This window comes from Rhinoderma darwinii, chromosome 2 (genome assembly GCF_050947455.1).
Source record: "Rhinoderma darwinii isolate aRhiDar2 chromosome 2, aRhiDar2.hap1, whole genome shotgun sequence".
NCBI lineage: Eukaryota > Metazoa > Chordata > Amphibia > Anura > Rhinodermatidae > Rhinoderma > Rhinoderma darwinii.
Genome location: NC_134688.1, coordinates 425,372,996 through 425,389,142, shown reverse-complemented (window position 1 = coordinate 425,389,142; position 16,147 = coordinate 425,372,996). Strand labels below are relative to the sequence as shown.

The 16,147-nt window shown below is 40.8% G+C and overlaps 1 protein-coding gene across 6 annotated transcripts in view; it reads left to right on the top strand.

Moving 5' to 3' along the window:
- Nucleotides 1-16,147, top strand: part of GIT1 (GIT ArfGAP 1) — a 130,591-nt gene that overhangs the window by 90,143 nt on the left and 24,301 nt on the right. For 5 of the 6 annotated variants that reach the window (XM_075854314.1, XM_075854313.1, XM_075854311.1 and 2 more), the window contains exons 9-11: nt 59-85; nt 5,775-5,823; nt 6,144-6,216. In XM_075854314.1, the coding sequence (XP_075710429.1) occupies nt 59-85; nt 5,775-5,823; nt 6,144-6,216 (149 nt within the window). The remainder of the gene's footprint in view (nt 1-58; nt 86-5,774; nt 5,824-6,143; nt 6,217-16,147) is intronic. The other variant, XM_075854312.1, reaches the window with a different exon arrangement.

Here is a 16,147-nt window from a genome sequence, read left to right as displayed (position 1 = left end):
CTTGCTGTCTAACCTCTTTGCCTCTCTCCTGTTCTTTCTTGTGCTGCATTGGATATAGAACTCGTCCCAGGGGTGTGCCACAGAGGTACTGTGTAACGTGGGCATGTGTGACTTGTGCCAGGCTATGTCCTGTATTCCTGCCATTCTTTTCTTTTATTAGACATCACTAAACAAACATTTCACCCATTTTTACTATCTGCCGCTTATATTGATTTCTACGCAAGGCAATAACTAATACATATCTTGGCTTAGTAAGGCTTGGCTTTACATGTAGTGATTTCTATTTCTTTGATCTGGATAAAATTCCAACCGAATTGTAGTCAATATTTAAAGTATACTCTGTATCCAGTCATTCTATGACATGACTTGCTTAAAAATATTTTCAAGCTGGTGTCCCTCAGGCCTTCATGTGCATGGAGGCATTTTGTGTACTGCCATATAGTGCCCTGTACAGCGCCATATTGCAGAGATATATTTTCCCAGAATACCTCTGTGATACACTATTTATTGAAATGTGGCACAATTTTTTGGTGAGATTCGTACAAGGGTACAGTAAGACCCCATACACTTCTATATTACAGCTGCGTTCAACTCGGAGGTAGTATGGTAATAATACTGACATGTACATATGAGGCCATATAGCTATAATAATAGTGTCTGTATATAGTGATAAGATTCTGATAAGTTCTGATACAAAGGAAACAGTGGTTCCAGATCCATGAATTATCGGGATGTCCATCCTACCGGCCAAAATCTGTGTATGTAAAACTAGCCTCACATTGCTAAAGCTGCAAAGAGAATTCTAACATGGACTGCCTAGACGTCTCTACTTCTTGATAATCATTGTTCTGTGATGAAATGAAAGACTAAAAATTACTAATGATTATAATAATATATTGTTTGTATAAAAAGGGTAACTAACTTTAGACGTCATAGTAACATGTCAGAAGTTTTGATCGGTGGGGGTCCGAGCACTGAGACGCCCACCAATTGCTAAAACAAAGCGGCAGAAGTACCCGGGTGAGCGCTGAGCCGCTTTGTTTTCTGATCAGCTTTTCTCAGAAAGACGAACAAGTGATGTACGAACCCATAGACTTTCTATTGAGTTCGTACACCACTCGCCTGGCTTTCCGAGAAAATCCGATCAGAAACGAAGAGTCACAGTACTTACCCGAGCGCTTCTGCAGCTTCGTTTTAGCGATTGGTGGGGGTCTCTGTGCTCCGATGAAAACTTATGACATGTCGCAAGATTTTTTTAAAGTTTAGTTACCCATTAAAATATTGTATTGCTGTGACCACTGAAGCTTAGAAAACGTCAAGGTGGTCCAATAGTACTGACTACTTAGCTCATCGAGCCCTAGGACCATCCAAACATTGCAGTGTTAAATTGTGGCAAAAAGCTAAGAATAGCCACGATAGCCCTCTCCTTGCTGCTGTGTATGAAGTGACTATACCATGCAAACCTGCAGGCTTAAATTGTCACTCTCACGGTACGTGTAGCAATTAAAAATGTACAGCCTGCTAAGAAGGGCCGCAACAGGCGGATCGGTCTGGTTTCCAAGGCAACTATACGCCACCTAAAACTGTTCCTGCAAAGCTCTGCATCTGCCAACTTCACATCTCAGCAGGAGATGCAGCAACAGGTATAATGAGAGTGACACTTTTAAGGAGTCGTCTCATCACAGGCTACCCCTTTAATATAAGAACTGTAGATCAGCTGACCTCCACAGGTCTGGCTCCTGAGACCCCGGGTTGATACATGGGAAATACATTAAAAAGTAACGGTCAGCTCTTCTAACAGGTCTGTTTTAGTGAATAAATGTATTCCCCGAAACCTCATAGTTCTGGATCATCTTTTCTTAAAACTATGTTGTGCCTTTTCCTCTGTTATTCCTCCTAGAAATGTATGCATAAATTGACAACTGGGTGTTACCATTTCCCTTGTCAAAGGGGCGTGTTCCTATATAATCTTAGACTGTGAGCACTGATTGGACAGTGTGAGCCTGTGTAGGGACACACCCCCAACTGGTAACACTCAGTTGTGCATTTATTCATACATTCATAAGAGAAATTAAAAAGGAACGGCACAACGCAGAGTTATAAGAAAAGATGCTCCAGAATCTCTATTTTATGGGGAATAAAAGTATTTACTAAAACAGTCAAATCAGGAGAGCAGATGGGTCCTCTTTAAATCCATCGTACTGGGTCTGAGCGATCAAGAGCCGCAGTGACCACAAGATTTGACAATCCTTTTAAAGAGGCTCTGTCACCACATTATAAGTGCCCTATCTTCTACATAAGGAGATGGGCGCTGTAATGTAGGTGACAGCAGTGCTTTTTTTTTTTTTTTTTAAAACGATCTATTTTTACCACATTATTAGTGATTTTAGCTTTATGCTAATGAGTTTCTTAATGGACAACTGGTCGTGTTTTTACTATCGACCAAGTGCGCGTTGTACAGGAGTGTATGACGCTGACCAATCAGCGTCATACACTTCTCCCCATTCATTTACACAGCACCTAGTGACACTGCGTTGTTCACTATGTGCTGTCTTATACTGACACATTAACATTACTGAAGTGTTTAGACAGTGAATAGACATTCCTTCCAGACAGGACGGGATGTCTATTCACAATCCCGACACTTCGGTAACGTTCTGTGGGACTTACAGCAGAGCAATTGTGACCAATTGGTAGGTAGTTGGATTCTGGACACCTCTGGTGCCCCTCATCCCTGGGTGAAACAAAACAGGAATTATTTTGGCCACTGCTGGAAGTCTGACACAACATTCAAGGCAAATCAGTTGAAATCAATGACGGTTTCCTGGGAATGTTGTCAGATTGGTTAGTAACAGAAATCTCTGAGCAGTGCCAAAGGGGTCTGAGCTCTCTATAGAGTTCTTTTAATTTAGTCAGTGTTGTTCTGGGATCACAGACTTCTCCAATGTGATCTTCTCACATGCTTTTATGACATTTCAGAACATGATTTTGGCTGGATTTCCCCTTTGAAGGCAAGAGCAGTCCCGTGACTAATTTGACAATAGTTTTGTGACTTAATTGTCCAAACTATCTGGATATTAAGTTGACCATACAATTGAGATAGCAGCCGAATGCTCGTGCGGGCGTGCAATTTTTTTAATGGGTAGAAGGGAATTAGCCATTGACGGATCTCTTGGGCAGCAGCTTATCTCTTGCAGGAACCTACACAGATGTCTAGATAGTCAGGAGATCCCCAGCGATCCCACCAAAATCAACGGGTTCGGCTGATCCGTATCTAATGTGTATGGCCATTTTTAGAACTCTTTGTCATTGTTGCCTCCAATTGCAATTAGAAAATGACCACACATACAAAAAGAAACTGTGTGAAAATGTAGATTGTATTCATGACATATCATCTTGTGTATAGTGAGCAATGAGTTTATATGTATGTGTGCGGGTGTATATATATATATATATATATATATATATATATTTGCTCAACTTCCCCAGCACTTTACATACACAATATTGAAATAGCATCCAACACTATATACAATCTTGCATAATTCATTGGTCATTATTTTAATTGTATTATTATCATGGTAAAAGCAGATCCATGCAGTAAATGTATTTAATTCACATGGCTCCATGGGCAAACTTCCGCTACTTCATTCACATATATTAATTGCGCTCATCAGTACCCTTAAGTGATTACACATTGTTTTTATTTATTTCATTTTTTCACAAGTCAGGACATATTATAAATTAGATTCTAATTTATAACATTTCCATGTGCTGGTCACTAGAGGGAGCAGTTCCCAAAATTGCAACATGGTCAATGTGGTAAAGCAACCTCCTTGCTTTATGCTGCAAATTTGGGGTAGACACACTCGCTCTAGTGTCCTCACACAATCCCCCCTCCCTTATCCTGGCTAGTGCCAGGAGAAGGAGGGGTTTGAATCTTCAAACCTCTTACACTGTGTGCCGCCATTTTCTGAGCGACTGCACTGCGTAGGAGGATTAGATACAGTGCTAAGCAGACAGTATAACACGAACATAATACACACATCACATACACAAACATAAATTACCTGCTCCTGCCGCCGCTGTCGCCTCGGCTCCTATTCCTTGCTTTGTCGCTTCCTTGAACATATGGCCGGAAGCCGCGGCCGGAAGTCGTCATCTTACTCTCCGGCAGCCATGAAAATGGCGCCGGATTTCGCTCTGCTAACGAGCTTTGTTTTGGTCTGTGTGGGAGCGGCGCATGCGCCGTTCCCACACAGACGGCGTACGCTGCAGAGAATGGAACGGCTCCTGTTCGCATTCTCTATGGAGATGTATGTTCCATATTCCATCTCTGTATGTGTCGTTAATCGACACATACAGAAATTAAAAAAAAAAAGGCAGCCCCCATAGAGAAGTAAAAGTAAGAACAAAGAAAGTTGAACACAAGAACACAAATAAATAAAATTTATGTTCATATCATACAAAAAGCAATATGATAAAAAAATAAAAATAAATCATGACACCATCCCTTTAATTCCCGTCCAGGAACCAGGTTGCTAGGGGTGGTGAGTATATATTATTATTTTTATTTTATCCTTTTAAAATAGTGTTTGTTTTTCTTTATCTTGTGGATTTTGCTGCGAAAACGCAGGTAATTTGCAGCAAATTTCGCAATACAAGGATTTGCTTGCAGATATTCTCCATTGACTTCAATAAAGAAGTAAAAATTTGTAAGCATATCCTTGTGTTGCACATTTTGCTGCAGATTACTTGCCTCTCTGCACCAAAATCCGCAAGTCCAGAAAAAAAAACCACTATTGTCAAAGTGTAAAATGGAAAATATATATATTTCCCTCCCTTTGTGAACCCATAGCAACAAGTCCTTACTCTTTTTAATCTAAAAAGGTCCGAAATTCTTTGTTGAATAATTCTATAATAACTTTTTCTAGTTACAGAGCTCCAAATTCTCTTCTTTCCTTCACATAGTCATAGAACAAAAGTGGGATTTCCTGGTGGGATTTCAGCGCTGTTCTGTGATCTCTGATCGTTTAAATGTTTTACCCCTGCTGCACCCCCTTCCCTCTTACAGCATTCAGTCTCATACACAAGCTGAGTTGAAGAGACTGCAGATGCACCCCTCCTCCCTGTCTACTATTTACAGTTTTACACTAGATGGAATTTTTGATCCTAAACACTTACATGGTACCTGCATGGCAGGGAAAGGGGGACTCTAGACTGCTGGCTGATGAAGAAGATGCCACTTTTCCATAATAACATGTATTAAAAAGTTTCATAAATTGTAATAGGTATGCTTTAATTGTAAAATTCTGGCATCTGCCACTAGGGGAAACTTACTGAAGACTGATTTATTCTGCTCCTATTGAACTCCGTAAGAAATCCACATTCAGGAAATCCCTAAACTCCCCATACTGGTGGCTACAGGCAGAAAAATGTCATCAGGAAAGCCCCGAATTTGGAGATATGCACCAGGAAACATGACCCCTATAAAGATATATTATGAAATATTTCAGCACAAAAGTGTGGACCTTTTAAGAATAAATATATATGAATTGATAGGTGCACTTTATTAAGTTTAAGGAAGCCCTTTAATTATGTGGCACAGGGGCCTTTTCTTATACCATTACTTACTGATTTAACATATGCTAATATTCCTTTGGGTTATTTAACAGATACAATTGAGCTGTGACGGACATAGACATTGTATATGTAGGTATCATGGGCTTCTGAATTTCCACTGTTATGTTTCAATTTATATTTTTTTGTTACAGTTTGGATCTGTCTGAACTCGCAAAAGCTGCCAAAAAGAAGCTTCAGGCGGTAAGTTTTCTGTGCCAGCACAAGGCGGTATCTAAATCCCAGCCCGTTTCATTTATCTTTTACACTGGCTCAGTCGTTCCCTACCTTCCTGGATAACTTGTCACTTTCTCGGCTGCCTTCTGAGTGGCACTTTTGTCGCGGTCTTTAATCATGTACTGCTCCGTTCCATTGTAATTACAGACCTGTCACTGTGTGTACGCTCTGGTGAACTTTCTTGTCATTATCTAGCACGTCTCCATCCTCTCCCCTTTCTTGTGATGGACATTTACCCACTCCCCGGTATTTCCTCCTGATTAACCAGGCACTCTGTCTTTTCACAGCTCAGTAACCGGCTTTTTGAAGAACTGGCCATGGATGTCTACGATGAGGTAGATCGAAGAGAAAATGATGCAGGTAGAGAGTTTTACAATGAGTGTCCAATATGTATAAGAATTTACTAGCAGGCTTGACATACTGCGAGCGGCATGTAATAATCATCGATTCCTACTGTATATTTGTACACATTGTAAATGCGAGGGCTCCTACATAAACTGCATACTAGTTTCAATGTGGAATCCGTACCCAAAATCTGCTTCAGATCTACAATGTTTAAAATAGATTTTAAGGCGCTGTATGTCAATGCACTACAACCCATGCTGCAAATGTATAGATTGTGCAGGAAGGGGTTACATATGGGATTGCAATTTTTTGTTTTTTCTTTTATAATTTTCAGTTCTTGAACAAGTAAAATAGTCTGAAGATTCACAACCTTTTTACTCCCAAGAGTCACATTGTTACTTGAAAGAGCCTCAATAAAGATTGTATGTATATTGCAAATTTAAGCCACATTTAGTACTTTATTTGTTTAGATCTACAGTATAATCTTTAATACGGCACATGATGGTCTGAAAATCCCATTAATCTGGTTCGTGACAAAAATAGTCCCAGGCCAGATCACCTTGAAAGTTCCTAAAAAAAACGACCACTGAAGCGATCTAAAAAATGGCAACTGATTAGATGTAATTGTCCTGTATAGGCCATATGGCCCAATGCGCTGTTGTATTATTTCATAGTTACAATGGTTGAAAAAAGACAGGTCCATCAAGTTCAACCTTTCTCATAACAAATTATTTATTGTAGGGCATACTGTGCATATTGTAGAACTGTATCTCAGGGACTTAATTACTTCTGTGGGCCTCCGGATGTGTTGTAATGTCTGTACTGATGACGATGTCGCGTCTGAAGGCCCGTACGAGTAATGTAAGCGTGTGTGTGCGTACGTGCTATATTTTTATAGAAGTATATATGTTTTCTGGAAAATTCAGATTTTGTGGAAATTCCGATAGTCCCTCATCTTGGCATACCGGATTATCAGAGTTTTACAAATTCGTTAAGTGTATTCTAGAGCACTAAGTAAGGTTTGATCTGGACGGTAATAGGGAATTAAATTTCATATTCTTTTTCACTGTAGCCCAAGCATTGTATCACTTCCGTTTCCTTTAGGTAGGATAACTGCTCCAGTGCCCCACGTTATTGTAGGTAGGTAAAAGAAAGACAACCAGCATACTAATTGCTGAGGTAGCAGTGCATTCTGCAAGCAACGTGCTCACCCTGGGTTTAAATATCAAGACTGCATAACCAGCAAATTGATAAATTGGATTATTGGAGTTCTGCAGAAGGACAACGTCTAACATTTAATAATTACATTTCTCAGTTCTATAACTACACTGATCAGCCATTACATTAACACCACCTGTCTAATATTGTGTAGTTCCCCCTCGTGCTGCCTAAACAGTTCTTAACTGCCGAGGCCTGGACTCCACAAGACTTCTGTCCGGCACCAAGACTTTAGCAGCACATCCTTTAAGTCCTGTGAGTTGCGAGGTGGAGGCTCCATGGATCAGACTTGTTTTTCCAGCACATCCCACAGATGCTCGATCAGATTGAGATCTGGGGAATTTGGATGCCAAATCGCCTCCTTGAACTATTTGTCATGTTCCACGAACCATTCCTGATCAATTTTTGCAGTGTGGCAGGGAGTATTATCCTCTCGAAAGAGGCCACTACCATTAGGGAATACTGTTGCCATGAAGGGTTGTACTTGGTTTTGCAAAAAATGTTTATGTAGGTGGTACATGTCAAAGTAACATCCAAATGAATGCCAGGATCCATGGTTTTCCAGGTGTATATTGACCAGAGCATCACACTTGCCCATTTCCCGTAGTGCATCATGGTGCCATCTGTTCCTTAGGTAAGTGACGCACACTTACGCAGTCTGTCCACATGATGTAAAAGAAAATGTGAGTTATTACACCGGGACAACTTCTTCCATTGTTCCATGGTCCAGTAATGAAGCTTTCAGCAGTGGACAGGGGTCATCATTGGCTTTGGCACGCTGATCAGTCTGCTGCTATGCTATTCAGTAAGCTCCTTTCTATCATAGTCAGCATTAACATTTTCAGCAATTTGGCCTACAAAAGCTGTGGGATCGAACCAGACGGGCTAGCCTTCACTCCCCAAGCACATCAAAGAGCCTTGGCCAATGATCTATCGCCAATTCACCGGTTGTTTTTATTTGGACCACTTTTGGTAGGTACTAACCGCTGGATACCGGTAACATCCCACAATACCTGACCCAGTCGTCGTATCACAATTTGGTCCTTGTCAAAGTTGTTCAGATGCTGACACTTTCCCATTTTTCCTGCTTCAAACACCAACTTTAAGAACGGACGGTTCACTTGCTGCCTTATATATCCCCCCTTCTTGACAGTTGCCATTGTAACGAGATAATCCATGTTATTCACCTGTCACTTGTTTTAATGTTATGGCTGAATATTGTATATATTTATTTTTAGATTGCAATAGAAGTCTCCGCCCAACTTATTAAAAATTACAAATTCTATTTAATTTATTGTGCTGGAACTTCCTGCTGGCAGAGAGGCAGAGGGAGCTGCTTCATGCAGTTTGTGCATATATGCCCATGCAACAGCTTATATGAAAACGTTGCATGTACTGGGCTCTGTGAGGACAGCATTAATAGAGGCTGCTATAGTCAGGCATAAAAGCAAAATACAGTAGATTCTGATAGTTGACAGTCCCTGATCGGTTTGGGATCAACTCATGTCTACATATTATGTATTTTCCTGTGCATCATGAGTAAGAGGCTTATTGACTTATCCCAAATATTATTTGAGTATATGGCCAGCTTTAAGATTTGCCTGCTAAGAAGTAGGCTAATGATCCATAAAGTATTAACGTGTAATGTTAGCTATACTTGACAAGATTACATAGAGAGTATAAAAAGCTCCCGTCTAATTGCACATTTCAGTGAGTTGGTTATGAACTATGAAAAGCAGCCGAGATCCAGACATAACACAGCATTTGTGGCTTTGGGGTTTTATAAATCAACTCAAGTTATGACTCGTTATTCGCGGCGCTATACCTCCCTACAATGTGGCATGCTGATTTTAACTATTACATTGAGTTTCAGCCATATAGTTGTAGCTTAAGCTCACTGACCATGCTGAGTTTAAAGAGACACTGCAATTATTTATTTTGTTTCAGGCCCCCGTTTGTAGAGTACACCCAGTAAAAGGTAGGGCTGCTCATCCTCTTACCTGGCACTTTGTTGCCGGAATATCCCAGCCGCAATTATGTCACGTGATCGCACGATACCTACAGCATCTGCTGTGTGGACCAGGGCTCTGAGCAGGCCAGTCAAGATCTTCCACACCAACTCATCACGCCATGTCTTTATGGACCTTGCTTTGTGCACTGGGGCACAGTCACGCTGGAACAGAAAGGGGCCGAAACCCAAACAGTTCCCACAAAGTTGGAAGCTACAATTGTCAAAAATGTCTTGGTATTCTGGAGCATTAAGATTTCCCAATACTTTTGTCCATATAGTGTATATCAATCACATGTATGGAGATTTTCAACACTGGTGGCTTTTTGTCGCGTTCTCCTAAGTCAGCGGCACAGGATATACACACAAAACAAAACAGGAGGAAGTAAAACGATATATACTTCGAAATCTACAGCCCACCCTCTCTGCCCTTGGGCATACCCTTTGGATTCCATTTTTTTTATATGTCATGCGGAAGCCTTAGAATAAAGAAATAATGCATATCTGGAAAAGTCTTTTTTTTTTTTTTTTTCTCCATGATTGCTGTCTAATAAACTAGTCCTCTGATTTGGACAATCCTTCCTTGTTAGAAGTGTACCTTGACAATAAGGTGATCACACAATATCCCCCGGCAGGGACCCCCAGCGATCAGCTGTAATCTGTGGGGAAGCCTGTCAGTAAGTGTTTAATTTCCCTGAAGCGCCACCACTGGGGAAATTAAGTATTGCACAGTCCTCATTCATATCAATGGCTTATCGGTGTAATGCAGGAAAGGACAGGTCTATGTAACCGCACTCTATTCTAGCCAACAGATAAGTATCCTGAACAGAGGACCCCCCATTTATTAACTCCGAATTCCCTAGTCGGGTATATGGAGATTGGTTTTCTAAACTGGACAACCATTTAAATTTATGGGCGTGTTAAAGGGGTAGTTCACCTTGGTTAACCCATGTTCATGTGGAAGGTACAGCTGATAATGGGGGTCCTGCCACTGGGCCCATGCAATTTACAGATTATTGCGGAGTACTGGCCTCGGAGTACACATTTTCCCTGCAGTTATGACGTTGACTTTGATGGTTTCCTGTGGTGCTTATCTTATATTGCACAGTTCTTCACGTTGACATTACACAGGCCCCAGCTACTGTTACTTAGAGCTTCATAAACAACTTCAGTCAACAAAACTTATTTTTCTCTCTCCACTGCCCCTGCACAACACATCCTCTTTGCTCCAGACAGAGACGTCACATGTCAGGACTGCCAAAAGTATGTGGGAAGGGGAATGATCTCATCTTAAGCCAAGTCTATTGCTCTAGGCATGTAGTGGGTTAACCCAAGCTAGTCATCTTTAAGGTTCCTTGCTTCCAGAAAGTACATTTTCTACCAAAGTAAAAACCGCAAGAGAGCGATGATAAAAAAAAAAAGCTTTACCAAGTGTCTGATATACATTTTTTTTTTATAAAGCAGTTCCTGACCCGTCCCACATTCCATGAAGCTGCCAATTTCTCCGCAGTGTAAGCAGGCTAGAACAGACGTTTTCATGTTCCGCGAGCAGACAGAGCCTTTTCTGTTGATTTTCGTTGCTCGCAGAAGAAACTCTGGACCACACGTCAGACTTCTTAAATTCTCCTCCCCAGTTTTGGACGACCAGCAGCTCCTCTTCCGTCGCCCCATCCCTATCTCTGTTTTGACAGTCAGCTGGACTTGGGAATATCTCTGGTTTTGTGCCGTGAAGACCGACCACCTTTACTTTTATGGTGTCTACATTGCTGTAATAGGGTTGCTTTTACTGGATACAGTCTAATGTTCTTTGTAAGTAACCGTTTAAGCTGGGGAGAGGCTTACTGCAATGTTCTTTAATGGGATTAGTGTCAGAATTGAGGAAAATGTCTGCACCCATGATCACTGCTTTATCTTGCATGTCTAAAGGTCTGATCATCTCTACATACCTTTTAATATAGAGCTTTGTAAATATTAGCAGCTTCTTTATAAGCTTCATATTTTAGGTTTAGTGGCCCATTAGAGGTATATAACTTGTAAAGCAGAGCAAATGTCAAAAGGCGCATTCATTTGCTAATACATATGGTCTTGGCTTATTGATTTCATTGAAGGGATGTTGTCCTTTGATACCTTGTGTTGGCCGTGCAGGGAGAATATAGACTTCGCATTGGGCGCTAGACAAACAATACATTAACGTGGGATACCGAATAGATTTGCCTAGAAAAATATAATTCTTTTCCATAAACGCTGCAGATGTTGTGCAATGTGGCACAGCAGATTGAGCCATAAATCCCAGTTTAATGGCTCTTGCAAAACTCTTCAGTTATGCAGTGTTAACGTCCAAAACAAGAAGAATTTATTTCTTCAAGATTCTTTTTCTGTGTTTTTTTTGTTGTTGTTGTTGTTTTTGGTTTTTTTGCTTCTACTTTATAGTGCTTAGTAGTAGAGCCAATCCACAGGTATCACTGTGTACACTGCTTTCCAATAGAACGCATTCATATAGGGATGTTACTATGACATGAAGCACTGGCCACTGTGTATTACTGAAATGAAAATTGGGTTGGGTTCTGTTGACACTAGCCACATGGTTATTACCAGAGCCTTGACGGTGATGACAGATTTAATTGATTTATAATAGATCTGTCAGGTTCCATTATACTGTAGCTATTCTGGCTGTCAAAAGGAAATTGATGAAACAGAACCCAGGAGCAGTGTGAACAGAGCCTAAAATACACACAGCAGAGTGGACAGACCATCTGTACATTATTAGATCTAATAGTTATATGTAGCTGTACAGGGATTAGCAGGATGCCCATACAAGATTGCTGTACTGCTCTAATTGACTTGTGAGGATTTTTGGCTTGTTGCAAGACGAATAAGTTTGCTTACTTAACATGTGATTGACTTTAAGTGTTTGTCCACCTAGAAAAATGCCCTTTCTATAGATATTTCTTGATTAAGTTACATTATGTCGTCTTCTCCATTCACATCTAAACCTACATTTTAAATGGTGTTGGTTGGTGATAGACACCACACACACACACACACACACACACACACACACACACACACACACACACACACGCACACTAGCTCAGATGCAATAATGCACTCTGTTACAGTGCTTTGTGGGTGATTTAATTTTGTTCAAAAGGAACCCGTCACATCAAACATGCAGTCTGACTTCTATACATCATGTTATAGAGCCGGAGGGGCTGAGCAGTTTGATATATAGCTGTGTGGGAGAATATAAAGGGTAACCTGTAATTTGTATTGATTTAAATCCCTAACAACTCTGAGCTGAAAAATCCCGTGGGTGGTCCTACTCCGTGAATGACAACTGTTTATGATGGCTGTCAATCAATGGTTGAGACCGCCCACTGGACTCTTTAGCCCACAGAGGGAAGGAATTAAATTAAATGTTATCCTATACCTTTTTGTACAAAACTATTTATCAATCTACTCAGCTCCTCCTGCTCTATAACATGCATCCCGCAGTTAGGACAACATTTTCTACGTGACAGGTTCCCTTTAAACATTTGACAGCTGTTCTAAAGACTTCACATGGACATGCCCTGCTGCAGAGCATACTTCTCACAAATTCGGATGCAGCAGAGGGATACAAGGGCCTGATAGATCCGGCACCATAAAAGCTAATCGTATATTAGTAGATTTCTGTAATGGGAAATTCATCTAAGGACGGGTTCCCACGTTGCATAAACGTTGCGGAATTTCCGCAACGCAATTCTGTGCAGAAATTTTACAGTAGCAGCAAAGTGGATGGGATTTAGAAAATCTCCATGCCCACGCTGCGGTAAAAAAACGCAGTGTAAACGTTAATAAATTGACCTGGGTGCGGAATTTAAATCCGCAGCATGTCAATTTAGGCTGCATTTTCATTGATTATCTGTTGCAGGTTTTCCCCATTGAATTCAATGGGGATGCAAAACCCGCAACAGAAAGCCAAGTGTTGCGACTTTTGCGACCGAATTACAGCGATTCCACCGCAAAAATCACAACTTAGGGAAAAAAAGAAAATTATACTTACCCAGAACTCTCTCCTTCTTCCTGCAGTCCGGCCTTCTGGGATGACGTTGCATCCCATGTGACCGCTGCAGCCAATCACAGAATGCAACGTCACATGGCTTGCAACATCATCTTAGGAACAGGGACTACGCGCAGAGTAGAGGGAGGGGGTGAGTTTGAAAGTTTTTCGGACGGGGGGTGGTGCGCGTTCCAGGTCGGTTACATTGCTCAGTTTTTGCACAGCGTATCCGACTGGGAACCCGGCCTAAGAGAACCTCCTATACCTTGACAGCCATGTCATTGCATTTATTGATAGGGAGCAGGTTGTCCGGGACAGCTCTACTTTATGCCCATTGTATATAGCAGTAATCGGGAATAATCAGTCATAAAGCTCCTGTATCTAATTTATTGTTTAGCCCCAGAACTTGTGTGGGAAAAGTTACATCAAATACCTGTCTCTTATTATAGTTCTCTGACCGCATTAAATGTTTTCTCGGTGACCATATTTGTCACAGAGGAAGGATGGATATTGTAGCGCATGTAGTGAAGCTGTGTCTTTCTTTTTATTTTAATGTCTAGTAGCCAGGAAATCTCACAATGACCAATGATTTACCAGCAAACTTTACTTTCCTGTCCCTATAACCAACTGCAGCCGGCTCATGTGTGTACTAGTTTATAAACTAGGGGGACCTTAGTGAAGACTAACTCTTCTAAAAGTTAATTAAAAGGTGTTGTCTGAGATTAGAAACAGGGGTCTATCAGAAATAGTGCTACTTATGTCCATGAGCTGCCATACCAGACACAGCCCACTGACAAGAGTGGCGCTGTTTCTGCTTAAAAAAAATTTGGGAAAATCACAGGCAACTTTTTTAAAGCGGTTTTCCAATGACATGATTTAACGTCTGATAGGTGGGGGTCCACCCAATCTGAAATTTTTTGGTATTTCCTATTTTTAAGCCATAAATGTATGGCATGTGAAACCTACTATAAAGCGAGGGAGAATTTACTTCACTGTATGAAAAATTTAGATGTTGGCAGGTTGTACCTTTTCTTTCACTTTTACTTTACTTTAGTTGTATAATGTTTAGATATTTCACTATGTATATACAGTATATTAAGTTACAGTGTACACATATGTCATTTACATAAAAAGATGAGTGATTTTGAAGATACTTTGCTTCACTTGTACCAATCCTGAGTTATAGTTGCTATAAGAACCATGTCAACAAACAAATCAGGTTAAAGGGGTTTTGCCATAATCATTATTTATCGCCGAAGTTGGCGCTGGGCAGCCCCTTAGAAATGAATGGAGCGGTGGCCGAGCATGGCCACTACCGCTCCATTTCTATTGAGCTCCCAGGTACGGCAAGGTAAGTCCGTTCTTATGATCGTGGGGGGTCGGACCTGACTTTAACATTTTTGACTCTAGCGTGACTTTTTTCTTTTATAGTGTAATATGAAAATCACATATACATTTGCCTGTTAACCAGTGTTATGCTATTAGTATTCTATAGAAAAAAAGAAGTCAAGCAACTAGATAAAGATTGAACGTTACCCAGCCCTGTCCTCGTCATTTCCAAGAGTTTCAGTATACAAAGGCAAAAGTAAATAATCCTGTGCTATATCCTATGTATTTCTGATGGGTCCGTCAGTGCTTCTTAGCTGACAGCAGACTTCATGCACTGACCATGGGGAGGCCTTGTACAAGTCACAGCTTGTGCGCGCACACACCCAGTAATCCTTTCTGGCCTGCGTGGTGTTAGAGAATTAGGTTTCCCGGGATGGCAGGGCATAGTGGAGTGAGTAGAATATATGAATATACTTTTTGTTTTCTCTCCGAACAGCAGCTGGGAAAACAAAAGTGAGGTTAATGGGAGCAGTGTAATTACAGAGTGGGTGCCCAGAGAAACAAAGTAGTGCTGACTCCGCAGAGCCCCGCAAGCACAGGTGTTTCGCTTTTTTCTTTTAATATAAGACCTATTTGTTGTTCTTGGACAAGTCTCAGGAGTTCTCCACCAGATCTCACCCACCTAGAGCGCTGTCCGTACACCAGCCATTAATTATTGCTCCTTATTTATTATGAATTCATCAAGCAGTGCGGCCATGTTTCTGCCATTATACTTTTCTATGCAAAAATGCTTTGCTCTCAAACTCAAATCTCTTATTATTCAACCATTGGATGCATCAGCATGAGAGGATACATGTGTGAAGTCTTTTTTTTACATATTCGAGAGGCTTGTACTATGTAGTTCTCACAATCGGATACCTATAGAATGCAGTTTGACAGACAGGAGAGTTGTGTACCCGACGGGACCAGGCTGCTCTCCTGACATCTGTTTTAGTAAATATTTGTCTTCCCAATTACATAACAATTCTTGAGCATCTTTTCCTAAAATTCTTTGTTGTGCTTATCCTCTGTTATTCCTCCTGTAAATGTATGACTCTATTGACAACTGGGCGTTCCTATTCCCCTTGCCAGTAGTATGTTTCAGCACAGTTTGGACAGTGTGTACAGACATGCCCTATTGACAAGAGGAATGGTAACACTCAATTGTGCATTTGTTCATACATTTCCAGGAGGACTAACAGAAGAATGGCACAAAATAGAGCTCTAAGGAAAGTGTTCCAGCATTGTGGTGTTATGGGGAAAACTATTTTTTACTAGAATAGACATGTCAGAAAAGCTGACCGCTCTTG